Source organism: Bubalus kerabau, chromosome 5, assembly GCF_029407905.1.
Source record: "Bubalus kerabau isolate K-KA32 ecotype Philippines breed swamp buffalo chromosome 5, PCC_UOA_SB_1v2, whole genome shotgun sequence".
Lineage (NCBI taxonomy): Eukaryota > Metazoa > Chordata > Mammalia > Artiodactyla > Bovidae > Bubalus > Bubalus kerabau.
In genome coordinates, this window is record NC_073628.1 from 27,201,897 (window position 1) to 27,228,186 (window position 26,290).

At 47.3% G+C, this 26,290-nt stretch overlaps 1 protein-coding gene across 2 annotated transcripts in view; it reads left to right on the plus strand.

Annotated features, from left to right (window-relative positions):
* The first annotated feature begins 7,962 nt into the window (after nt 1-7,962).
* NAV2 (neuron navigator 2) overlaps nt 7,963-26,290 on the plus strand; it is a 420,664-nt gene continuing 402,336 nt past the window's right edge. For both annotated transcript variants that reach the window (XM_055581343.1, XM_055581341.1), the window contains exon 1: nt 7,963-9,092. In XM_055581343.1, coding sequence (XP_055437318.1) covers nt 8,835-9,092 — 258 coding nt within the window. In that variant the 5' untranslated portion in view covers nt 7,963-8,834. The remainder of the gene's footprint in view (nt 9,093-26,290) is intronic.

The following is a 26,290-nucleotide window of genomic DNA, read 5'->3' on the forward strand; positions in this document are numbered from 1 at the left end:
CTTGGCACTTCTGCAGAGGAGGATTCTATTAGGAGCTGTTTCCCTGGAAGAGAAGGAAAACAGGGAGGGTGTCTGGAGTAACTGTTCCTGCCTGTCTTAGAAGGAGGGAACCCTGCTTGTCAGTGACTTTAGATAGACAGTCATCCCTCAGCAAATGCAGGGGATTAGTTCCAGGATGCTCTCAGATTCCAAAATCTGCAGGGTGTTCAAAACCCTTATATAAAATTGTGTAGTATTTGCATATAACCTACACACACCCTCCTAAGTAAGTCATCTCTGGGTTACTTACAATACCTAATACAATGTAAATGCTATGTAAATACTATGTAAATAGTTGCTAGGGCATGGTAAATTCAAGTTCTGCTTTTTGGAACTTTCTGGATTTTTTTTTTTTTTCCCATCTGCTGTTGGTTGTATCTGTGGATGCAGAACCCATGGATACAGATGGCCAACTGTATATAGATCTTATACATATAACTAAACTGGATTTAATTGAACTAGATTTGAACTAAAATTAGATTTTAATCTTTCTTTGAGAGCTAACAAAGTTTCTGTCTGTTTGGGAGATGACTCAACTCCTCTACCTGAAAAGGCAGAGGGCAGAAGTGGATGTAAGCCAGCTAACTTCCCTATGACCAATATTTGGCACAAGGCTTGGCTCCCTATAGCTCAGTTGGTAAAGAATCCGCCTTCAGTGCAGGAGACCCCAGTTCGATTCCTGGGTCAGGAAGATCTGCTGGAGAAGGGATAGGGTACCCACTCCAGTATGCTTGGGCTTCCCTTGTGGCTCAGCTGGTAAAGAATCTGCCTGCAATGTGGGAGATCTGAGTTTGATTCCTGGGTTGGGAAGATCCCCTGGAGAAGGGAAAGGCTACCCAGTCCAGTATTCTGGCCTGGAGAATTCCATGGACTTCGTAGACCATGGGGTCACAAAGAGTCAGACAGGGCTGAGTGACTTTTACTTCACTTTGGTTCTCTGTAGAGGATAATGAGCTTTCCTTGAATAAATAAAAGATTCAAACAAGTAAAGATGTTTATTTGAAAAAATGCAGAAAAATCCCATGGAAAAGTAAGTTGAAATCAATTATAATTCCAACTCTTTAAAGCAGTGATAGAAAAATAAGAAATGACTAGCCCCCTAACTTGCTCCTCAAAAAAATTACTATTAGTAGTGTGATGTGATGCCTGCCTTCTCTTTTCTCTTAATAAATGTATGTATTTATACATTGTAAACACACAAATACATTAGCAAATTTTAATGGTAGCCAAAGTGAAGTCCAATTCTTTATGACCCCATGGACTGTCGCCTACCAGGCTCCTCTGTCCATGTGATTTTCCAGGCAAGAATACTGGAGTGGGTTGCCATTTCCTTCTTTCCGACCCAGGGACTGAACCCGGGTCTCCTGCACTGTAGACAAATGCTTTACTGTCTGAGCCACCAGGGAAGTCAAACATATATGTAAATAGTAGCCAAACATGTATGTAAATAATAAGGTAAATATCGCCATGACATATACATTTTAAATAAAGGAGAAAGAATGAAAAACACATACTGAAGGGCTACATGATTTTTTTTTCAGTATCCACTGTTGAGATTTTTTTTCATGCCAGCATACCTTTTTCTGAGCACAGACGATAAAGAGTTAACCATGCTCCAAGCTCTCCTCCTAGAGCCCTGAACCCTGGGCACCACCACCCACCTCTCCCGGGGCCAGGAGCTCCTCTGCCGCAGATGCTTACCAGGCTGTGAGCCTGGGGCAGAGGCAGAGGGAGGCAGGAAGGCTCACAGGAGAAACAGTAACGAAAAGAGGAAATGTGGGCAGGAAGCGGCCAGAGCATCCTCGCTTCTCGCCTGGGGGCCCACACTGACCAGGGGTCAGGCTGCTTGATGCCATCTGCATGGCTGACTCTCAGGCAGCATTTGGGCAATTACCCGGCTGCTTTGGGGCTGCACGGGCAGCTAGACTGGCTGTGTGTGTCTCTCTCAAAAAACAAACCTGGCACAGAAAGTAACAGAAGGCCTGGGTTTTTCCAGATTGGCCATTCACATTGATTGAAATTGTCCAGGTTTTTGCCTCAGTCATCCCCCACTGTAAAATGTTGAGGGAGCAGTCTTTGTGGCATTTCTTACAGCGACACTTTTCCATTTGCCTGTACCCAGGAGCTGTGCGTGTGCGTGCCCATTGTCGCTTCAGTTGTGTCCAACTCTCTGCAACTCCATGAACTGTAGCTTGTCGGGCTCCTCTGTCCTTGGGATTCTCCAGGCAAGAATATTGGAGTGGGTTTCCATACCGTCCTCCAGGGAATCTTCCCAACCCAGAGATCAAACCCACGTCTCCTGCATTGCAGGCAGGTTCTTTACCCACTGAGTCACCTGGGAAGCACCACCCAGGAGCTTTAGTAACAGAAAAATGCTTGGGCCCCATCCCCAGAGTCTGATTTTATCCGTCTAGTGTGGGGCCTGGGCAGCCCTGTTTTTTCCAGTTCTGCAGGTGACTCTCATGGACAGCCAAGGCTGCGAAGTCAAGTGTGAGAATCCACAGATTCAAAGTCATCCGAGTTCTTGCTTAAAAGACAGATACACAGATTCAGAATTCTAGATCTGCTGGGGGTGTGTGATTAGGGTTCTGTTCCTTTAACCCTCAGTGATTCTTAGGCTTTTATTGGAGTGTAAGATCTACTATTTGGCATTTATTTCCCTGTTTGCTTGCCCTGTTCTCTCAATTTTTCAGCTGTTGAAAAGAGCAACCCTCAGGCTAGAAAGAGTGGTTGCATCATCCTTTGAATCTTGAGAATAGGGGCTAAGCACGTAAGTTTTATTTGTTCCCTATCATAATGCCCAGCATATAGATGTCTCTCAACTATTTATTCATTGAGTTAGTGATTGAGGCATACCATAGCCGATAAGTGAAAGTGAAATTGCACGTTGCTCAGTCGTGTCTGACTCTTTTCGACCCCATGGACTATACAGTCCATGGAATTCTCCCAGGCCAGAATACTGGAGTGGGTAGCCTATCCCTCCTCCAGGGGATCTTCCCAACCCAGGGATCAACCCAGGTCTCCCACATTGCAGGCGGATTCTTTACCAGCTGAGCCACCAGGGAAGCCCAGAGCCAACAAACCAATAGTTTACTAAATATTTGTTTGACATTTAGTCAGGGCTTGGGCTTCCCAGGTGGCTCAGTGGTAAAGAATGTGCCTGCCAACACAGGAGATTCAGGTTTGATCCCTGGTTTGGGAAGATCCCCTAGAGAAAGAAATGGCAACCCACTCCAGTAGTCTTGCCTGAGAAATCCCATGGACAGAGGAGCCTTGTGGGTTATAGTTCATGGGGTCACAAAAGACGTGGACACAACTTAGTGACTAAAACAACAACAATTGTCTCAAACCCTTGTAAAAACACACACATTCACACATACTCCTTACACACCAGCCTTGCAAGTGGGAAAACCCACAGTCATCAGTTCTCAAAATACAACACAGGGATCACCGCTGGGCATACAGATCTGCACACGTCCATCTGTGGAAGAAGGTAGATTAGAAGCAAGTGCAGGGAAGGTGAGCAGACTTTATAAACAGCTGTTCTAAGGTTCTTACCCCAGTTTCCCTGAAGTCTGTGATGGCTGGGCTCTCAATTCAGCCATTACCAAAAGATAAGCATTTTGGGCCAGCAAGAGATATTATTGGAAGTTGCCAACCCATGTCATAGAAAACTAAGGAAAAGTGCAGATTTGAGAATAAGCCTTTCTAACTTATTTTTACTCCCCAATAAACTCAAGAATGTTTTGCTTTTTATATTATTCTGGAGAGTTGCAATATGTCCCTTCATAATTTATAGTAGTGGTCTCCAAGAGCCTGTTGATTCTTTCCCCAGGTCCCTGCATATTTTTTTGTGTGGTAGGCTGTGGTTTAGATGTTTCAGTCTCTCTTAGGACTGTCTTCTTGGGAGGTAAGCTCAGCTAGGGGTCTTTAACACAGATAAAGGGTGGGTTGATGGGGTTGGTCACTTGCAGATCAGCCCTAAAGACCAATTTACACTCAACTAATCACCAGTGGCTCTTGTATAGGATCAGAAAGCAGTGTAGCTGGCACATCCTGACCTAAGGGTGGTTCTTACAGTCAGAGAGGTGCCAAACCCTTCAGATTCTGATTCAGTGGTCCTGGGAGCTTTGGCAATATGTTTCAAATTGGGTGGTTTTGAAAGTTGAGAGTCTGACAGGAGAAAAAGAGAAGGGTTGTCAAAGTTGGGATTTAAAATAGTGGGCTATCCATGATATATATCATTTTTTTAAAATAGCAATAAAAAGAAACTCGGAGAGTGTGTTCTTTCCAAAGCAGTTTGCTGTGTCCTAAACCAGTGACTCCTTTAGCTACCAATGCTTGCCAAACTTATTGATTTCAAATGACTTCATTCATGTTAACACAGCATCTATGTGGAAGGAGTAACTTTATAGGACATTTTTATAATTTGAGATGGTCTTATTTAAGGAGGAATCTTGCAATTATCTCTTTTGCCTCAGGGAAAAAAAGAGCTTTTCCTCCCATGTCTTGCTATAATGACAAAATTATTTTGCTGTAAAGAAAGAAAATGAGGGGAAGACAGGAAAAATATAAAGGGAGATGAAAACTGTTCCAGGAAAGAGCAAATAAAATTATGAAAGGGATGTGGAGGCCGGGAAAGAAATTGGAAATAGACTAAAAGATTCACTTGTTTTCCATCAAGAAAGATGAGAAGTCATTGGACTTTAAGTTAAATAAATCACACAAGTTAAGGTGCATGGTCATATATTTACCAAATCCTGGAGTATTAGGAAGAGGTACTTTTTAAAAAAGAATGCACTGTTTTTCAAATTAGTACCTATTTGAGGGTCTCAGAACCCAAAAAATGACCTTGGTGCAAATATGATTTAAATGGGAAACCCAAGATGGCAAATACATAGTAAATACATCACTATGTCCATCCATTTCTGTACCCATGACAGACATTATTAATTTATCAGGCTGCTATTTCCAACTTAATTAGATATATTCACCTTTGGAATTCCGTTTAGCACAGGGTGACAGAAAGTCAGTTAGCTAGAGATGGCCCTTGAGATGAACCCATTTTGCTACCTAGGATTTAGTTTACTACACAAAGTGTGAGCTCCAGACCACCAGCATGTGTGTCACATGGGAGCTTATTCTGAAATCAGAATCTCAGCCGCAGTCCAGAACTACTGAATGGAATCTGTATTTTAGCAAGATCTCCACTAATTCTTATGTATATTAAGGTATATTACATATATTAAGCAGAGACATCACTTTGCCAACAAAAGTCCTATAGTCAAAGCTATGGGTTTTCCAGTAGTCATACGGATGTGGGAGCTGGACCATAAAGAAGGCTGAGTGCCGAAAAATTGATGATTTCAAATTGTGGTGCTGGAGAAGACTCTTGAGTGTTCCTTGGACTGCGGGGAGATCAAACCAGTCAATCCTAAAGGAAATCAACCCTGAATATTCACTAGAAGGACTGATGCTGAAACTGAAACTCCAATACTTTGGCCACCTGATGTAAAGAGCCAACTCACTGGAAAAGACCCTGATGCTGGGAAAGACTGGAGGAAAGGGGAAAAGGGGATGACAGAGGATGATATTGTTGTATGGTATCACTGACTCAATGGACATGAGTTTGAGCAAACTCTGGGAGATGGTGAAGGACAGGGAAGCCTGACAAGCTGCAGTCCATGGGGTCACAAAGAGTTTGACTCAACTTAGTGACTGAACAACAGCAACATATCAAAATTTAAGCAGCCCTGACCTGAAAGAGCACTGAATACCTGATGCATTCATCAGAATCACTTGGTTAAACACTTGGTAAACCTAGATCCTTGGGCCCCAACTTCAGGACTTTTGGTTTATTAGATCTGGGGTGGGGCTTATCAAACAAGCTTCCAGGTGTTGATGCTGCTGGTGGTGATCTGGGGACCACATTTGGAGAAAAACTACATTAAGGCCATGGAAATACTTTGGAATCTCTCCATAATCTTTAAAGTCAAAGACTGCAATATATTTCCATAACTCTTGCTACATCTGGCAGAACCAGAATTCTGGATAGGAGAGGCTCCAAGTTTTAACAGAGCATAGCATCTCTTATGATTTTATGTACCTGGATCTAAACGGCTCTCCCTCTGGTTAATTGCCACTGTCTGATAACAATCTGGGTAGCTATTCTGTCCACAGCATTATACTCAATGCTGAGAGAATCTAATGCAGGTTAAAAACACATTCCTGACTTCAAGAGGCCTTCTCTTTAAGAAGAAAATAAACATGAAACAATAAACAACAAGGTAGCATCAGATAGAAAAGGGCTGAGTGCTACATAAGTGACATGGCAGACTACGTGTAATTTAGAGGGAGGAATACCTGGAATTGCATACAAGACTGTGTGCAGTTCAGCCTAACTAGAGAAGAAAGTTGCTGCATAGAATGGATGGAGGTAAAATGGGAGAGGGAGCAGGCCAGGGTAAGAGGCACCTTATTTGTTAATACTGTTTTAAGAGACTATCTTAAAACTTTGACGTTTCCTACTATCAGGATAATAACAAATCAATGCTATCAACATTGAAAATTAGGCTATAGGGTGGGCATACTGTGAAAAACCTGTATCTCAGAGACAGAGAAGTGAAACAACTTTACGTAAATAGAAATGACTGGAGGGTGGCTTGGGGGATACCAGGAGCAGTAATTTAATAATAGGGATAATAATACTAACTTCTACCGGTCTTTCACATTGCCAAGCCCGTGCTGCTGCTGCTGCTGCGTCACTTCAGTCGTGTCCGACTCTGTGGGACCCCATAGACGGCAGCCCCCTGAGGCTCCCCCGTCCCTGGGATTCTCCCAGCAAGTACCCGTGCTACATGACTGTAATGAACTATCTCATTTATCCAAACAATAACATAATGTCGTCAACTCCCCTCCTTACTCCCAGTAAGAACCGAAGCTTTGTAAAGATGTATCTAAGTCAAAGAACTTGCCCGATTTAAATCCAGGAAGTTCTACGGGGACGAAGTCGGAGCGGGGGGAGGTAATCCTCATCTATGAATCGCGAGGGGTCTGGCCTGCCCGTGTCATCTCTTCCAGCTCTCTGCTAGAAACCCATAGAGCGCCTGGGACAGGAGAGAAATCCTCGAGCGGATTGAAGTCGAGGAACCTGTGGGGTCAGTGCGTCCGAGGCGCAGACAGAGAGGGGTTCCTATCCGAAACGCAGCAAGATTTTAGCCCGAGCCCGGCCGGGGTCCTGGAGCTTCTCCGGGCTTCCTCTGGCCACTCTAATTACAGTATGTGGTAGGTTGCGATGAGGAACCGTCTGGGGTCGGCAGGCTTCGCGGGGGTATTGTGTTTGCCTGTAAATACTTCACATAGTTAACTGAAATGTGCAGCCTTTGAAAGCTGGAGAGGAAGCCATTCGGAGGCCCCCCGGCCCGCCTGGAGGAGCTGGCAGAAAAGAGAAGAAATGGCTGGCGCGTCCTTCACGCGGGAGCCTAAGGAACCGCCCTGCCCAGACCAGATGGGGGGCCGCGAGGCTGCAGGCGCGACTCCGGAAGCCTCAGACCGTTAAGGTGACCAGAACAATTTAAAAAAGGAAACAAACTTCCCCGGAGCCTTCCCCGCGGGGCCCCGAGGCGGGCGCTTGCGTTCGAAAGGGCATTTTTCAAAACGGTTTCAGGACGCGGGGGGTGTGGACCCGCGGGGGAGCGCGCGGCCAGAACCGCGCTGCAGAGCGGCCACCAGCCCGCTTTGTACTTGCGGCCAAGCGCGGCCCCAGAGTTTCGGCGGCGGCCCTGGGAGTTGAGGCCACGCCCCCTTTGCAGAGAGAGCCGCGGCCGCCGATTGGCCCGCCGCGGACCAATCGGCGCGTTGAGGCGGCCCGGGCTGTCAGCGCGCGCCGCAGCCGCGCGGGTCGCAGCCTGTCCTCCCCTTCGCTGAGCCCCGCATCCAGCGCAGCCTTCCCGGGAAGCGCGGCTGCCGCTCGCGAGCGCTGCCTTGCCCTGCCCTGCCTAGTCCAGCCCTTTAGCCGCGCGTCCAGGTGCCCGCGGCCCGCGGCCACAGCCTTGCTGCGCTATAGCGCACGGAGCATGTGCAGACCCTCAGGCGCCGAAGTGCTCTCTGCCCCGGGGGGCTTCTGGCAGTGGTGACTGACTGTCACACCTAAAGAGACCTTTCGGGGGCTCTCGCCGCGCCTCTGCGTCGCGGGGGGACACTGCGGTGCTTGCGATCAGAGCGACAGCTGCCTCTCGCCGAAGACGTCCTGGGCTGAGTGCGCCCTCCCTCTCTTCCTCGTATCGCTCTTTCCCTCCCATCCGCGGTTACTAGCCCCTTAGCTCGCCGGATCACACCCGCAACCTCTAAGGAGCGGGAGGCGTGGGTCCCCGCCACCCCTCTTCGAGCGGGGCCTCCTCACTTCGGAGATGCAATGACAAGTTAATATGGGCGTCCAAGCCTCGGGGTCCCAGGAGGAGAATCGCAAGAGGCAACAGCACCTGAACGCCCAGAGCCCTTGAACAGGCCACCCAGGAGGGGCGTGAAACCCGGCGGCAGCATCCGTCCAGGTGGGACCGGCTGAGCGCCGCGCGATCAGTCCTCCGCCGGGTTCCCGCACCGCCAAGGCCAGCTCGTCCGATTGCTCCGAGATCCCCGACCCGGGGATTTTTTCTTTTTTTTTCTTTCCCTCGGCTGGTGGTGGGCGCCTCTCGGGCCGAAGCCCGGCGCCTGCTCTGCTGCCCGCGCTGCCTTTAGCGGTCGCCTCCGCCGCCGCTTCCAGGGACGTGCTGGGAAAGCCGAAGCCCCGGGAGAAGATGCCGGCCATCCTGGTGGCCTCCAAAATGAAGTCGGGACTGCCCAAACCCGTGCACAGCGCCGCGCCCATCCTGCACGTGCCCCCAGCCCGGGCGGGCCCCCAGCCTTGCTATCTCAAGTTGGGAAGCAAGGTGGAGGTGAGCAAGACCGCCTACCCTAGCCAGATCCCCCTGAAATCGCAGGGGCTGCAGGAGCCGGCGGGGGAGGGGCTCCCGCTGCGGATGAGCGGCTCGGTGGAAAACGGGTTCGATACCCAGGTGAGAGGTGCTGTGTGCCTGGGGCACTGTTCTGGGGGGAAGGGTGAATACTTTTTTGAGGGTGGAGGTTGACACGGCTGGAGAGGGGAAAGGGCTACCCTGTGGGCTGAGAAGGGGACCGTTCCACTTAGGCCAGCAGATTGGGGGTTGCGCTCGGAGAGTGGGCTGGCCAGTGGGTGTGGCCCGGGTGACCGAGGTTTGCCTTAAGGAGCTCTGCGAGACGGGATGCGGGCTGCCTGCGGCTTCCTTTTGGGGGCGCGGTGGGGTGGGGCACGATCCGGGTGTCCTCAAAAAACCATGTGCCACACTGGAGATGTCAGGTTCTGCATGTCAAGGGGCTTGGCCCCAAGAAGACAGTGTCTGCTGCAGCGGCTGTGTGTCTGTCGGTTCTGTAGAAATTCTGTCCCTGCCGAGGAATGGTCCGAGACCTCGTTGGGCTCCACTCCCCCCTTGCTTGGATGCAAGATCCAGGAAAAGAGGTCTAGGGGTGGCAGTGTACCGGCCCCCCTCGGCTTGGAGATACTCGGGCCTGCCCCATCCTTTGGGCTGACAGCATTCCAGGCACGGTGCTGGGACTGCAGTAGGAGTGCCGGGTGCACCGGCGGAGGCAGGCAACCGGAGACTCCTAGCGTTTCGGCTGTCTGTAGCGATGGGGCGGGGGTGGCTGCCTCGGAATGGCGGCCCGAAGCTAAGCCCCTCCTTCCTGGGTAGTAGATCCCGGTGCCGGTAGCCCGGGTGACTAGGGGGGGCGGGTGTGGGGGTGGCTTGAACAGAATTGATGACTTCTACCTTTCCAGGCCGAGCTCGCATCACCCAATTCGGCTGGGTGACAGGCCCTAGCCATGCAATCTCTTTTAAGGAAATCAGCAAGGGCCAATCCGGTTCTCCTGGCTTCCTGCCTTCACTGCTCCTTTTTTCCCCCCTCCCTCTCCTGGTAGGAGGGAGCAGGGGCACGCTGTATTTTCTTGGCAGTTAGTCAGCAGGGACTTTTGGGGACAGGCCGACCTGACGGATGTGACTGTCCCAGTCAGGAGAGGCGGAAAGCCAGCGGGGGAGGTAGTGTGGGGCTGGTGTCAGGGAAGTGGCAACAGACCAGCTGACCTTTTTGGCACTTAATCTCTGCTGACCCTGTCTCCACCTTCTCCTAGAGCTTTTTCTGATCAGAGGCTAGAACTCAACACATTCCTAGCCTTTCTGATGGAGGAACTGAAGCTGGAAGCTAATTGTAAGCAGACTTTTGGAACTCTGGGCTGGAGAAGGCCCTCAAAGCAGATTAGGCTCCCACACCAGGCTGATAAGCATGCCCCTTGCTGCTGCACTTGCTAAACATTTTTGGAAGCTGACAGGTTTGAGTGATGGCGTGTGGGAGGAAGGCAAGATTTCCCCCCAATGCTGCTGGGCCTGTCTCTGCCCAGCTCTGTCTCTGAGCTCTTTTTCTGCCGTTCATCACAGGATTTGTTCAGTGGTCTCTGAAACAAGAGTGAGCCTGGGGGCTATGCTCTTGTGAGGGTGTCCCCTCCATCCTTGGAGGCAGGGCTGATGGGGTGTGGTGGGGTGTGATGGAGTGGATGCGGGAGGCCAGAGCGGTGACTCGGGGATGTGACACACACCCTCCATCCTGATGAAGAGGGCCTGAGGAATGAGGGCAGAGTGGACTCCGTGATCATTGCAACCAGGCAGCTGTTCTACTGCTGTCCATTCGACCTTTCACTTAACACACAGGGTTGGAGGACTTTCAATGAGCAGGCTCTGAAAAGGTGAGTCATCACCGTTTTCTGAAAAATGCTCTTCAGCTGCTGCCAGAGGGGCTCGTATGGTCCGGTTCCCTCAAGGCTTTCCTCCTCCCCCGCCCACGGCCCACAGTCCCTTGTCTGCCCCCACCCCACCTCCCTTGCTGTCAACAGGGCCCTGTGTACTGACCACGAGGGTGGTTTGGATGGACTTTCCAGTGGGCTACCTGTTTTTGACAGCCTGCCTCCCCCTCCTTTTTTTTCATTCATGGTCGGGCTTCCTGGTGGTTCTTCTTTGTGGCAGGTGCAGATCCTTGTTCTCATGGCCTCGCCCTGGCATCAGAGAATCATTGGCAAAGGGTTTTCCTCTTTGGACAAGTCTTCTCCCTCTGGGCCTGACACAGTGCATGTGCACCATCCAGGAAAGCCTCTCCATGCAGCTCGAGGACGGGGTCAGGCTTGGTAGTCCAGATTCAAAACCTGATATTTGTCACTAGAAGATCCTCCGGAGATGAGGAGTTAAGTGGCAAATGATATCTTGGGGCATTTGACTCCCTTTGTTACTCAGGAGCTTTTACTAGGCTGGGCTGTGCAATGGTCAGTAGCACAGGCTTTAAAGTCAGGTGGATATCCCAGGTGTCCTGCCTCCACCATGTACAAGCTGGTGACCTAGTCCATTAACCTCTCTGGGCCTCAATGTTCCCATCTGTAACAATGGGCATTTAACAACCACACAAACTGTGAGAGGCTTAAGAAAAATAACATTTGCAAAGTGCCATATACACCTGTCTGTATATACACATATACATACATCATAGATACATATTTATATACATATATAAGTAAGATATGTAAAGCCCAGTGTCTGGCAAATAGGAAACAATAAAATAAGCCATTTATATTGCTAAACCAAGAGATGGGGCATTGTTGAATGTAGATCTAATAGCCTCTCAGTGAGAAAAGGCATAGCTTATTCTGTCAAGCCCTTGAGAAGGGATCATTCAGTTCACAAAGGTTCACAGAACATCTGTCACATACCTAATATAGTACTAGGCATGGTGGGAAGGTGAGGGAAGTGCCTGACGTGCCAGGCTTTCTTTGTATGATCTCATTTCATCCTCACAGAAACACTTAAAGTAGATATGACTTCCTATGACAATAATTTCATGTAACATCTTCTTCAATGACAGTAATATAATAATGGCAAGTCATCACATAGCACTTCTGACATACCAGGAATTGTTCTAAAAGACCTCATTTGATTCTTACAACAATCCAATGAGACGTGTTATTATTCTCATTTTACACTTGGGAAACTGAGGCAAAGGCTGGGCTAATGACCCCATGAATAGCAGGAGTAGAATTAGAACTTGGACAGCCTGGTTCTGGACTCCCTGTTCTTAACCAGCATGCTATAGAGAGAAGATCATAGGGACTTTCCAGTTACTCACAGGCCCTGACTTATAAGACCACTGCTCTAGCCACTGAGCTGGAGGAGTAAACAGGACTCAGCAAGCTTGAGTGACTCTCTCCAGGTCATCCTGCTCCAGGGTGGCAAGCAGGGAGTCCAGCTGTGGGTGGTCTGGCTTGCAGGCTGGTGGTCTTCCCCGTCTTCATAGCTGCCTCCCTCTTTCATGTTCTGGTGGAAGTAGAGGGTACATTAGACATGGTCTGGGCCTTGGAGGTCTTATAGTCTAGATGGGAGGTATAACTGATGGACTGAAGACATCGGGGCACAACACAAAGAGGGCTGAGAGGGCTATTTGGGGCTGAAAGGAAGGAAAAGGCCACAATGGCTGGAGAAGTCCAGAGAGCCTTATGGAAGGGGCTGGAGATGGTGGGTTCCGCGATGGGCAGGAATAGCTGGGTGGGGAGGAGAGGGGGTGAGATGAATGTGTAGGGAAGGGGGAGGGCATGCAGTGGTGCAGAGCAGGAGTGGGTGTAGCCACGCCTTCACGTAACAGGTGATGACTTCATATTTAGTATCTTCCTTTCAAAAGGTGAGCATGAGCAAAGAACAAAGGCTTCTCGCAGTTGAAAAATTGGAATTGCCTGTTGCCTTCCTGGTCGATAGTGATCCTGAGCATGCGGATAGTTATGGAGAGATGGTGTCCATAAAAGACCTGGTTCATAGCAGACCCTTGGGAAATGACAGTGATTATTATTATTAGTTTAAGGTTCAGAATCTCTAACATGGTGTGATATGGGGAAAGGAGACAGTTCTCATGGCTTATATTAGGCAGCAACTTATTTCAGCCAGTGATGGCCCATGCTCCCCCAAGCCTGTTCTCCGTCTCCATCAAGTGTGAAAAGACCTGATGTAGCCAGCAACTAGCTTTTAGGTGCAGCACCCCTGTCCGCTCGCCAACCCCTCACCTTGAATCTCTTCTGCAAACCTATAGCTGGGGCTCAACCCCCAGAGAGAGGAACTGTTCTGCAGCTGCAACATCCCTCCCAAGTCCCCCTCCTGGTGCTGGGATACCTGGGCCTCCCCCCAAGAATGAACATTTATAGCATCTGCTCTGTTAACATGGCGTATAAATTATGACCATGTGCAAAGAATTGTTTTAGAGACCTGCTCTGTGTTAGTTCAGAAACCCTGTCCGACCGACCTTCAGATAAGGAATGCTCATGAGCTATTTGAGGAGAGGTTAGCCTATTTTTAAGAAGCAGTTGCAGAGGGAAAAAAATTATATATATATATAATACTTTGATATTTCCTGTTTTTAGGAGCCTGGTGTTCAACTTGCAGCTCACTTCTTTAAAAAAGTAATTAGAAGTGATGGAAATCCTCTGTGGGTGTTTTAGATGTTTAAAAAAAAAAAAACACAGAAAAGGCCCCCCGGGAAGAGAATGCAGCTCCAAGCTTGCAACCTGTTGCAACTTTGCCCCATTGTGTTTTGATTAGAATCCTTGCTCCATCATCAAAGTTGATTATGGATTTGATTAGTGCATTTTTCTGCTATTGTGTTATTCCCTTTCTTCTCTTCCTCAGTTCTTGGAGGAGAATGTGTAGTATGGTTATCTGCCAACATGCAAGAATGTTTATAGTTCACGTATTATTGCTTATTTCATGGGTTAATTTTCTGAAAACACTTTAAGGGTGGGACTGGTGGCTCATTTAGAGTATCATTACGTGTGTATATATGTGTGTGTATAAATGCATCAACTTCTGGATATGTGTATATACACAAATACGCACACATATACAAATCTATACACATGGAACAGCTTAAAGTAATAAGCACATGTGAGCACACACATCAAAGGCCAGACTGGAGGAATTACAGCCCAATTTCCAGCTTTCAGAATAGCTTGATTTGCTCCCCACTTCTCATACTCCCTTCCTCTGTGACCAAGATGGAAGAACCAAGTCTTGGTGTCCCATTTTATTTATTTATAAGATGTAAGAGATGTAGCCTTGAGAGAGGTGTTTTAATTAGGCCTTAGTGAAACTCCTAAGACTTAGTGAAGCCAGTCTGCAAAAGCCGAAACACCTAGTGAGATTTTAGACATTTGGCTTGAGAGATTCTTATTTCTTAACATCAGTCTCAGCAGCAAGGAAGGGAACAGTTATGGGGCATCTACTGTAAGCCAGGTAGTACTCTGCAGGGATTATATATATATGTGTGTGTGTGTGTGTGTGTGTGTGTATAATGTGTGTAATATATATATTATGTATATAAAATTTAGTATGAGGCACAAGAAACTGGGTAAAATGTAAAGTGGCCCATGAATTTCATAGGAGGAAGATGAAACCAAGGGAAGTTACCACTTGGAGGCAGTTTTTGTTCATATTTATTGCTCTTTAATATTTGGCTGCTTCAGGACTTAGCTGTGGCCTGTGGGATCTTTAGTTATGGCATTCAAACTCTTAGCTGTGGCGTGTGAACTCTTAGTTGTGCCATGTGGGATATAGTTTCCTGATTGGGGATCGAACCTGTGCCCCCTGCATTAGGAGCATGGAGTCTTAGCCACTGGAACACCAGAGAAGTCCCTGGAAGGAAGTTTTAAAATGGTTGCTTAGGCTTAATTGAGAGACAGACTTGGGTTCAAATCTAGGCTTTGGGCAAGTTAACATCTCTAAATGTAAGTGTCCTTATCTATAAAGCAGAAACAATGATTCTTAAATGTTGTTCGTAAGAATCCAATAACATAATACTGGGAGGTTGCTAACACAGAGCCTGGTATGTAATAAGCAAAAAATATGTGATATTGCCTATTTTTATTACCCAAGGTCAGAGCCAAGTTTGGAAACCAGATCTGCCTCATAGCAAGCTCATGTTCTTTCTACCCTACCTCTCTACCTCTCAAGTGCATGGTTAATTATATGGAGAACAGGTGGTTTGCCCTGTGAAAGCAGAGAGCGTAGCGAAGCTTTTGTTAGATGAATGGGGAGCAAGAGTAAGTTAAGAACAGTGTCCTCTAAATGAGTTGTGTCCAGAGTTGTGAAGTGAAATCTTCACATTTTGGTTCCAAACATGCCATTTCTATAGCACTAACCAAGCTGAGGGATCTGCTGCAAACCAAATTTATGGGAAGCCTCCTTTGAACACCCAATCTGAACTGGTACTGTCAAGGTGGTTGAATGGAACTGGCCATTCTGATTGTGCTGCCCGGGACCAAGAATGGAACAATCCCATTGATTTGGCTTCTGAATGGCTTCTCATTGTTCTGAAGGCAGAAGGAAAGCCCTCTTCCCTTAGGGCTGGCATGATTGTGGTGGGAGCTAAACCTTGTGATCAGGTTGGTCATTAAGGTGCCCCAAGGCATGGCTGGGTGCCCAATGGTGTTTTACTAATTGCCACAGGGCCACTTTCAATGGTGACTCTGTCTCTTGGTCACATTGTTCAAAGAGATGGACAATGTGTTCCTGGAATGTCTTGGGCAGAATGGTTCATGTGATTTTGGGAACAAAACTGGGTCAGGCTTTTGTGCTTCAGTCCACACAAGTCAGTAGTGAGTGACAGCTGAAAGTTTTCGCAGGAACCCCAAGTCGCCCACACAGAACCTAAAGAATGATTCATGACTTAGTGCTCCATTTCCCAAGGAAAACAGACCCTCTCTTGTGTTTTGCAAACAATGGCCCCACAGCCTCAGAATATTTTCTCTCTCCAAGTGAAACTTCAGTACCTCCTGTGAATTTTGGTTTGTAGGTGTGGGGGCTGGGTCAAGATAATGGTGAGGTTCTTTTGGAGCCTTGGAACCAAATCAGATACTCACAAGAACATGATTATAATAATGGGAACCGACACTGACAGAGCATGGCACTGGACGTGCATCATTTCAGTTAATTCTCACAACACCCCATGAGTTAGATGCTACTTCCCTAAGAGAACAGAAATGAGAGTTCTGGAAATCAGCAACTTTGGTTCTTCAGATACTTTGCTGCATGACCTTCGGTAAGTTACATTTTCTTTTGAGCCTCAGTTGCCTCATCTACAAAATGGGTAGAATGATACTTGCTCTACTCTTTTTTTTGAAGAGTTTTTGTGACGCTTAATAGAGGTGATTATTATGCATGAGACACTGACCTGATCATCTTCCACCGTTAATACCCTTCAAGGAAACCAAGGGTGGGAGAGGTTAAACTACTTTTCCAAGTAGCACAGCTGGTTAAGTTGTGGACCAGAATTTGAACCCTTATCTGTTTGACCTCAAAGTCAAGGCTCTGAAATATCAAGTGTGAAAGCACTTAAAAAAAAAAAATCTGAAAAGGCGTTGTTAATATGGAATCAAAGTTAACTGCTATAAAATTTCTTTTGGCATGGTATATATGATATCTGGCTCCTCCCCTCAGCCCTAGAGTTTAGAAATATTGAAAATATTCATTCAATATTAAATAAAATATTAGCTACTTCATCATACCATTTAACCTCTCTGGGTTTTGTAAAATTCCAAGTGCTCTCATGCCCCAAGGTCCAGTAAGGTGTAATCACTGTGTAACTGGCAGGGCTGATTCTGGACAGAAGAAGGAAAAATGGGGTATTTGATAAATTGTTGGCCTGCAGAAGCAATCAGATAAATTCAGATTATGGGTCATTCTTTAGGACACTGAGCCTGGGATCTTCCAAACCGACAATGTCATGAAAAACAAACAAGAAGAATATTAAAAGGTAGATGGGGAACTATTCTAGAAAAGGAGACTGAAGAGACATGAGAACCAAATCCAATCAGAGATCCTTGACAAGCAAAGCCATAAATGCTAGAAAGGTCATTTTGGAGACAATGGGAGATACTTGAATGCAGATTGTATATTAGATAGTATTACTCCACTGGGGCTTCCCTGGTGGCTCAGTGGTAAAAAACCCACCTACAATGTGGGAAGATGTGGGAGACATGGGTTTGATCCCTGGGTTGGAAAGATCCCCTGGAGTAGGAAACGGCAACCCACTCTAGTATTCTTGCCTGGACAATTCCATGGACAGAAGAGCCTGGTGGGCTATAGTCCATGGGGTCATGAAGAGTTGGACACAACTGAGCGACTGAGCATGATTACTCCATTGTTGTTAATGGTTTGGAAATAATGTAAGAAAATGTCCATTTTCTTGGAAGATACATGCTGTATTTAGAGGTGAGGTATCTGGGTGTCAGCAACTAACTCCCAAATGGGTTCAGGACAAAAAAAAAAAAGTATATGTGCAGATAGAAGGAGAAAGCAAATGTTGTGAAATGTTTAAAACTGGTGAATCTAGATACATGTGCAACTCTTTCAACTTTTGTTTGAAATTTTTCAAAATAAAATGTTGGGAAACAAAAAGAAAGCCTTGGCAAAAGAGTCTACATTAGCAACCCCCTTGACATCTGTGGTATATCCATGAGAACATAGATGAGGTAGGAGTGTGTGAAGTAAGAGAGAGAGAGAGAGTGTGTGTGTGTGTGTGTGTGTGCGTGCGCACACTCACAGTAAAGAGCCTGGCCAAGTTTGTTTCACTGGGATCTGGACTTCTTATCTCCATTCTGGTATAGCGTGAGAATCTTGGCTTAATTCCTCTTCTTTTATGAGGATGGTTGCGGAAATTTTATGGAAATCATAAGATCCAAGTTTATTCGATAATCTCTTGTAAAAATCTAAGATGTTTCCAAGGCTGAAAGTACAAAAGAGATTCTTTTTAATGAAGAAATTTTTTAAAATATGAAAACACCAGGTTGAATTTTACTCATCAAGGCATGGGGAAGGCAAGGAGTCTGAACAGAAGCAAGGTCCTTTCTCTGCTTTAACCCTCTTTCCTCACTACTTAGAATTCCTTTGCCTGGCTCAGCCCTTCTCATTCGTTTCCCATTCAAGGTCAGGCTTAGTGTCACCTCCTCCAGGAAGCCCTTTGCCACCACCATGGTCTGAAGGTAGTCTGTCTCCTGTGTGCTCCCATAGCCTGCTCTGAGCTCTTGTAACTTGAACTATGATTGCTTATTTAGCCAGACTGCAACTTTCATAAGGTTGAGGGTGTGACTCTCATGATCTCTGCCGGAGCTACATCAGCAGGAGTGCATCAACACATAGTAAGTTCTTGGTTCATATTCCGGAAGGAAAGAAGGAAGGGAGGGGGAAGATAAAAGGAAGAATTGAAAAACAGGATTGAGTGGCTGTTGAGCACCAGCTGTGTTCACGAAGCTGTGGCTCAGCCATATGGCTCCTGTAGAGCTGTCTGTCGGTGTATGAGCTGAAGCGAGCCCACGGTGGTGGGTGGCCAAGCATAGGAGACAGAGGGTGAAGCCAGTGTCAAAGCTCTCCAACCACGTCTTGGGGAAACTTACCTGGCTGGGTAGCGGGAAGAGGCAGATTGCTTTACACTTTACACACGTTTCCTTTACACGAGGATGTCTACAGCATCCACACTGTCTGGTTGCTCCACTGGAAGGTCTATCTGGATGTGATCATGGTGGTTCAGTGGACTGGAAAATTTGCGCGGGGAGGACACTGTGGGCTCTGGAGGGCTTTGGCAGATCCCCCCACCAACAACTTGGAAAGGGGGACTGAGAAGAGTTCTAAAGGATTTTAGTTGGTTAAGAAAAGAGGATAGGACCAGCCTTCCAGGAATTAGGATGACATCAACCACTCATGTGCCATTTCCACACAATCTTCACACTCAATCTCAGTCTTCACACTCACTTTCTGAGCCTGATTTACCAGGAAGGAGGAAAGCGAGGGGTCAATGGGGAGATGCCTGAGAGGGGTCTTTTTCAGGTCACACAGCTGGTTTGAACAGTAGCAGGATTCCTACCTGGTGTTTCTGAGTCCAAAATCTGTGCTCTTAACCCCTGTCTTCTTCTGCCAGTAACTGGAAGAGGCCTGAGTCCCATACTGGGGTGCTGCTTTAAAAAAAAAAAATCAAATCTCCAAGCCCTCTGCTCCTTGGAGCCTGCTCCCCGTTTCCCTGGCCTTGGCCTTCCCGCTCTCCTTCTTGTCGGGGCTTCTGTGCCTGTCCCAGCCTGTTGCTAGAGGTTCTGCATTTACCAAGTGAGGAGCTGCACTGACTTTGGCTCGCATCTTGCTGCAGTCTGGGCACAGTCTCCTCTCACTGCCTGCTGTCCCCCAGGTCACCCCCGTGCTGCTCGACCCAGCAGGTCCATGTGCCTGACAGCTGGCAGGACCTCTTTCCTGTCGTCCTGTGGCAGCTCTGCAGACAGTTCCCATTGCATGCTGATTTGCTTTGATTATTTTCAGACCTGGGAGTGACGCATGTTGACGTCAAAGTATGTGGGCCACAAAGCATCCCCGAACTGTCAGACCTTCCAGTGTGTGAACTTTGCTTGTTAACTATCTCTGGACAGAGGAAACCCTGGAGGGAAAAATACCATTTAGGCGACGAAACCAGATTTATAAGAATCAGGCTCACTTGGGATGTCTGCTTAGTGATCTGTGCCTCTGTGGACTGGATATTTGGGGTGTCTGAGCCAGTGCAGACCCTGGAGGCCATCTATTCCCATAGCTCCATTGCCAGTGGTGAAACAGCCCAGAGAGGGGTGTGAGTTGCCCATGGTCACCCAGCTCGGAGGGCAGAGCAAAAACCTGGGACCCAGGCCCCCTGTCTTCTGGCCCAGTGTTCTCCCCACCTCACTCATGGCAGTCAGATGTTCTGCTCTGAAGGGCCTGATGGCTTAAAGAATTGGAACCAGCTCTAAGCTATGTTCTTTCCTTCTCCATCTACTGAGTAGTTAAGATAAGTATTCTTTTCCTAAAAAATTACTTTATTGAAGTATAGCTGATTTACAATCTTGTGCTAATTTCTGCTGTACAGCAAAGTGATTCAGTTATACATACATATATATATATCTATCTTCCTTTTCATATTCTTTATGGTTTATTGCCATATATATAAAAATATATATTTATTGAATACAGTTCCTTGTGCTTGTTGGATCTCATTGTTTATCCACTCTCTATATAATAGTTTGCACTGCAAATCCCAAACTCCCAGTCCATTTTTCTCCCAGCCCCGTCCCCCTTGGCAACCACAAGTCTGTTCTTTTCATTCTTTCATATTCGAAAGCATTTGCATTTGGCTCAGTGGATCACAAAACTAGGACTTCTTTGTGGATGGCATGATTGTGGCAGCAGACCACCATTCAACACCTCCCATGGGCCAGACACTCTCCATACATCATCTCATTTAAGCCTCACCACAATGAGATAAGGCTGGTGGCATTTCATCCGTTTCATGTTTGAGGCTCAGAGAAGGTCAGTAACGTGACTGGGACCACATAGAGTCAGCTTTGAAACGCTCTACTTTCACATCCGTGCTTTTTCTGCCCAGCATCTTAGACCCTGCTCCCCTAGGCTGGAAGTCAGAGAGACCCAGGTTAAGATCCTACCTCCCCATTTATTTACCAAGCATCTAAGTTCCCCAGTGCTGGTGCAGGGCCCGGGACACTGTAAGTCCTCAGTAAATAGTTGTTGAACTGCAACTTGGACAAGTCAGTCCCACTAAGCCTCAGCTGCCCAAGGGAAAGTATAGCACTTCAGTGTGCCGTGTAGGTCAAAGCAATACTGTGTGTGAGACTGTCTGGTATGGGGCAGATAAGATCTACTGTGACTTACTGAGCTCTTGCTATGTGCTGGTCATTCTTCTAAGCACTCTCTATGGATTTTCCCATTTAATTATTATAAAAGCAATAATCTCTGAGGTAGGCACTTTGGTTATTATCTCCATTTTACAGGTGAACCAGGGAAGGTAGAGCATAAGCAACTTGCCCAAGGTCACTTGCCTACAAGTGGAAGAAATAGGCCCAAAACTCAGCAATGCTAGCAGAGCCTGCATCCTCCCCCATGGCATGGTCCTCTCTCTGCCTCTCCTAACTCTAGTTGAGGGTGGGGAGGAGAGATGAAAGCACAGAGATGGAAAACAATTTGTTTAAGGTTCTTTAGCGTGAGAGGTAGTAAAACCCAGCTAAGACTTGCCTTCCTAAAGTAGCCTGGGGCTTTGTTCTTTAAAAGGTGCTGCTTCCCTGGTGGCTCAGTAGGTGAAGAGAATGCTTGCAATGCAGGAGAGCTGGGTTCAATCCCTGGGTTGGGAAAATGCCCTGGAGGAGGGCATGGCAACCCTACTCCAGTATTCTTGCCTGGAGAATCCCATGGACAGAGGAGCCTGGCAGGCTACAGTCCATGGGGTTGCAAAGAGTAGGACATAAGTGAAGTGACTTAGCTAGCACACACACAACTCTAGTGGGAAAGGACAAACTATTTTGTCCTGGGAAGCTCTCACAAACTGGAGATGTTCACTAGGAATCAGTGACTCCCAATTGCCTGGGGGATCTGTGTGGCTTTCCCCTTGGGTCCCTTCTTCTCACTCATTTGGAATCATTTCTTCTCTGGATTGCAGAACAGAAACCAATATAAATTTGACCTAGTCCCTAGAAATGTTTACCTGGCTAAAAATATGCTGGCTTTGTTACATTTTTAGCCAAATTTAGATTTGAAGTATATGCATTGCCCACACCCATGTATTAGGCATGAACTGTTGGTACATTTTGTAACAGGAAGCTGCTGGTTTTCCATTCCAGAGAACTGGAATTCGGTCAGAAATTTGTCATTTGCAAATGCCAGCTCTCACCACATTCCATTGCTGTTTTTAAGAACGTCTCGTCACCTGGAGTTGAAGGAAGCAGGCCATGGGTGAGGCCATGCTGGCCAGGCTGTCTTGGTGCCTTTTCTCTGGGTCTGGTGCCTTCCAAGCAACCTCCGCCTGGCTCTGCCCAGGCCCAGGCCATCTGCACTGTGTTGCCTTTGGATTAGTGCATGGGCAGACAGGGTGCTTATTTTAGAACTGGAAGGAGAGGAGATGTATCAATAAAAAATAAAAGCTGGGAAGGAAAAAATCCATTCAATGGTTTTAAAATATCTCTCCCTTAACAGGACAGATTATTTTTGTTTCTTAAAAACAACTAGGTGACTTGCTCCTAGAAACAGAGTTGGAAAGACTGTAAAAAAGGAGGCTGTTGAGGTGGCCTGGAGGTTTCACCACCCTGGCCCATTTGCACAGTACGGGTCAATTTCCGCCACCTCCAGAGCCCCTCCTGCTCCTGACCGGAAGACTCTGGAACCTCAGAACTGTATCACAAAGACCCTGTTGCCTTACCTCTTTATTTTATAGATAATGAAGCCGAGCCTCAGGGTCCTTGCACCTGCTGCCTGGAATGTCTTCCCCAGATATTGACATAGCTCCTTCCTGCCTCAGCTCAGATGCCCCTTTATCAAAGGCACTTTTTCTGACCATCCTATATAAAAGAACAATCCATTCTTTTATATCTCCTTGCTCTGCTTTATTTTTCTCCAGAACCGGAGCAGTCTACTGTAGACATGCTATATATTTATTATCTTGTGTCTTCCTCTATTAGACTTTCAGCTCATTGAGAACTAGGGCTTCACCTCTTTTGTTCACAACTATCTCCCCCACCCCAGAACAATGTCCAGCACTTAGTAGGTGATTACGAAATATTTAGTAAATAAACAATAGGGACTTGTGCAAGATTTCAGGCAGAGCTGGGACTAGCCTCTAGGTCTGACTCCAAATCCAAGATTCTTACTTACACCTATTTCTGTAGATGCTACTAAGAAATCTACAGTGTGTCTCTTAAGATGGGAATGGGTTAAAATGTTCTCCCTTTGACAATTTTGCATTTTTTGTAGGGACTTATACTGAAAAGGATGGATGAGTATCTTAGCACAAAGATCATTGTCTTAACCTCAAGATGTAGGTGAGTTAGGTTGGCTCGAAAAAGGTAATATTTTTGATCAGGTTGGGGAAATCTTACCCTATGAGCAGACTCTTACTTGGTCCAAGTTTAGGGCTGGATCCACAGTAGGAGAGAGAGCTGAGAATTGGATTTGCCAACATACACTGCTTCCATTTTGTCTTCTGGTTTGCTTCTTTCTCTTCTCCTCTCCCCCACCCCTTGTTCCCCTCTCCCTCCCTCCTTCCTTCTTTCCTTTCTTTGTTCTGGCTCCTTTTTGTACTTTAACCCTTGTTAATAAAAACTATGATCTCTGGACTAGCTATAATGGCACCATCTGGAGCGTTGGTAAAAACACAGAACCTTGGGCTTAGCCTCTGACCTTATGAATCACAATTTGCATTTGAACCAAAACTCAAGATATTTCATAGGCAAATTAAAGTTTAAGGAGCAGAAAAGCAATTATGCCCTTACCTCGTCAGAAGTGCTCAAGAGAAACTTCCTTCCTGTAAATACTGTTTCCTCTTCTGTGTGGAAGCATGGACCCTGTTGCCTCTGATAACCCCTCCAATTAGGGATGGGAGGGATGGACAGGACACCCCCTGAAAGAGGGTATCTGCAGATTCTGGAATCTGCAGCCAAGGCGTATCTTACATTGCTGTGTCTTATGGAATTCTCCAGGCAAGAATACTGGCGTGGGCAGCCATTCCCATCTCTGGGGGATCTTCCCGAACCAGGGATTGAACCTGGGTCTCCTGCATTGCAGGTGGATTCTTTACCATCTGAGCCACCAGGGAAGCTCTTATTCATTGGGCTTTGTGGCTAATGCTTGGTCAGTGTGATGGAAGGCTGGCATCTGTCTGGTAGCTGCAGAAGGAAGAGAAGTCCTGTCTTTGACCTGGGCTTTAAAGATTAGAGGACCTCAGCTCTCCTCTTTGCAGTGAGCTCTGGGCTGGTTGAGATAGCATCTGGCAGCAACTGGAGGCAGTCCCATCGCAGCCCTTCTCACCATCGGCTGGGAAGTCCGCTCTAGCCCCTTCAGCAAAGGGAGGACAGCCCCTGCCTCAGTCTGAATAGAGCCCAGCTCCCAGGATCCTTTGCTGTTTGGAAGTCTCCTAGTTCTCCTTGAATTGCAGTGGGAAATTGCATTGCACGATGCCAGCATGTTCTGAAGGAGTGTGCCCCAGAGTACCAAGGGGAGGGGCTGGCTCTGGTGGTCATGCTGGGCTCTCTATCCCCGCTTAGAGAAGCCCTGTCAATGGGCAGGTGGCGTGCAAATGTAATCTGTCTCCCTGCTGAGGCGTTTCTTTCAGTCATGCTGCGGTTGGGTCCTGATTTGCAGAAAGCCCATTGATAAGAGCGGAGCAGATTAATTGAGCCCCTGAATCAGGCTGTTTGGTGAAATTATTGTCTAATGCTTTTAGAGGTGGGAGCTTTTTTTTTTTTTTTTTTCCAGCTTGTTCTGTGTAAATCAGAGCTACTTAAAAGCTGCTTACACAGTCACTGGTACCATAGAAACCAGCCATCCCTGCACACGCTCCTGGCCCAGTCGGGCAGGGTCCACTGTATGTGTTGGAAGAGGACTTAGTGGGCTTGCTCCAGTGTCCACAGGAGGGAGGAGGCCCTGGAGGAGATCAAGGGGGTCTTTCTATTCCTTCCTCAGCTCCCCTAGACTTGTCTCATTTAACCCCATCCGAGTCTCCTGGAGGAGGGACATCCCCCGCCCCCTCAAGTCCACACTGAGCCCTGATGGGAACAGAGAATCTGTCCAGTGACTGAAAGGTGATGAGTCTGATGCTAAGATGTTTGTAGGTATGTGCATATGTGTATGGGGATGTGTGCATGCACAGGCATGCACGGGCATGCGTGTGTGTCCAGATGTTCCTAGAGGGACTGGAGAAAGTCCATTCTGACCACTGGCCACACCATAGCATGTGAACAGTGTGAAGAGGCTGCAAGAGCACTGTTCTGAGAGTCACAAAGCTTGAGTTTTCTGTCTAGACCCTCCTGAACAAGCCACGTGACCTGGGCACATGGCCAATCATTCTTTGCCAGGACCACGTGGAGCTGTCAAAAAGAGAACACATGTCCAGACATCTCCCTTCCAGACACAGGCCTGGGATGAGGCTTCTGTACCTGTATTTCTTAGGGCTCTGCAGGGGATTCCAATGCATGGTCTGGGATGGGAGCTCTTGGATTTGAGACTGGCTTTCAGAGAAGTCAGGACCATGAAGTAGGTAAGAGAAAGTGGTCATGACTATACAGACCGGGGCGTAGACTCCAGCTGTGCCCAGGTAAGGTGAATGGCTGACGCACTTGTCCATTCTTTCTCATCTGCTCTAGAGGCATGAATGTCTCAGCGTCACAGAGCTGCTCTGAACGTTCCAGTGCTGGAAGCATGCGGCCAATGCCTGGCATATGAGTTCTCCATAAATGTTGGTCTCAGGTGCGTGCATGCGTGTGTGTGTGTGTGTGTTTTCTGCTGTACTCTCATATATGGATAGAAACCTCTCAAGGAAGTCCAAGGAGAATCCAATTGGGAAATGAGATGGCAGAGCTCAATTATATTAATGTAATTTGGCAATAAGGAAACCAATTAATTCATTCTTTCAGTCAGTTATTAACAGGAAACGGGAGTGTGCAAAGAAAGGTCCTGTGGGACCAGAGAGAGGTGCCAAGTGTGCCTCTCTCCCTCCATGACAGTGGTTCTTAAACTTCACTGTGCATCCTTACAACCCAGGTACTTGTTAAAAGTGCGGAATCCTGGGCCTTCGCGTCAGAGATGCTGATTTTGCAGATCTGGGTGAGGCCCGAGAATTTATATTTTGGGCAAGTATGATTAAGTGAACTTGCAGAAGATGGCCCACAGCCACTACTCTCTAACAAAGGCTGGTCCAGAGGGAAATATCAACTTGGATGATTAAAGAGAAGGAGGGAGCTAGGTGAGTTGGGGCAGGCAAGGAGGGGAGCCCAGATAAGGTGAGAGGAGATAGGTTTGAATGTGAAATGCAGAGGAAATGTGCGAGATGTGAGATGCAGAGAAAACAGGGCAACATCTTCAGGATTTGGTGTGCTGAGCGCAGGAGAATGGGCTCTGGTGGATGGGGAGTCCTGGCTCCTGTTCTTGCAGCCGGGGGCTGGAGTTGCTGTGGAGGGTGGGCATCACACTGGATGTCAGCCCCTGGAAAGCATTCACCAGGACTCCTGGTGAAGGGCCATGAACCCAGAGTATGTGTCCCTTCATCCTCTACTTAAGGCCCAGGCTGGCTGCCTGTAGGTTGCCTGGCAGTGCCCATA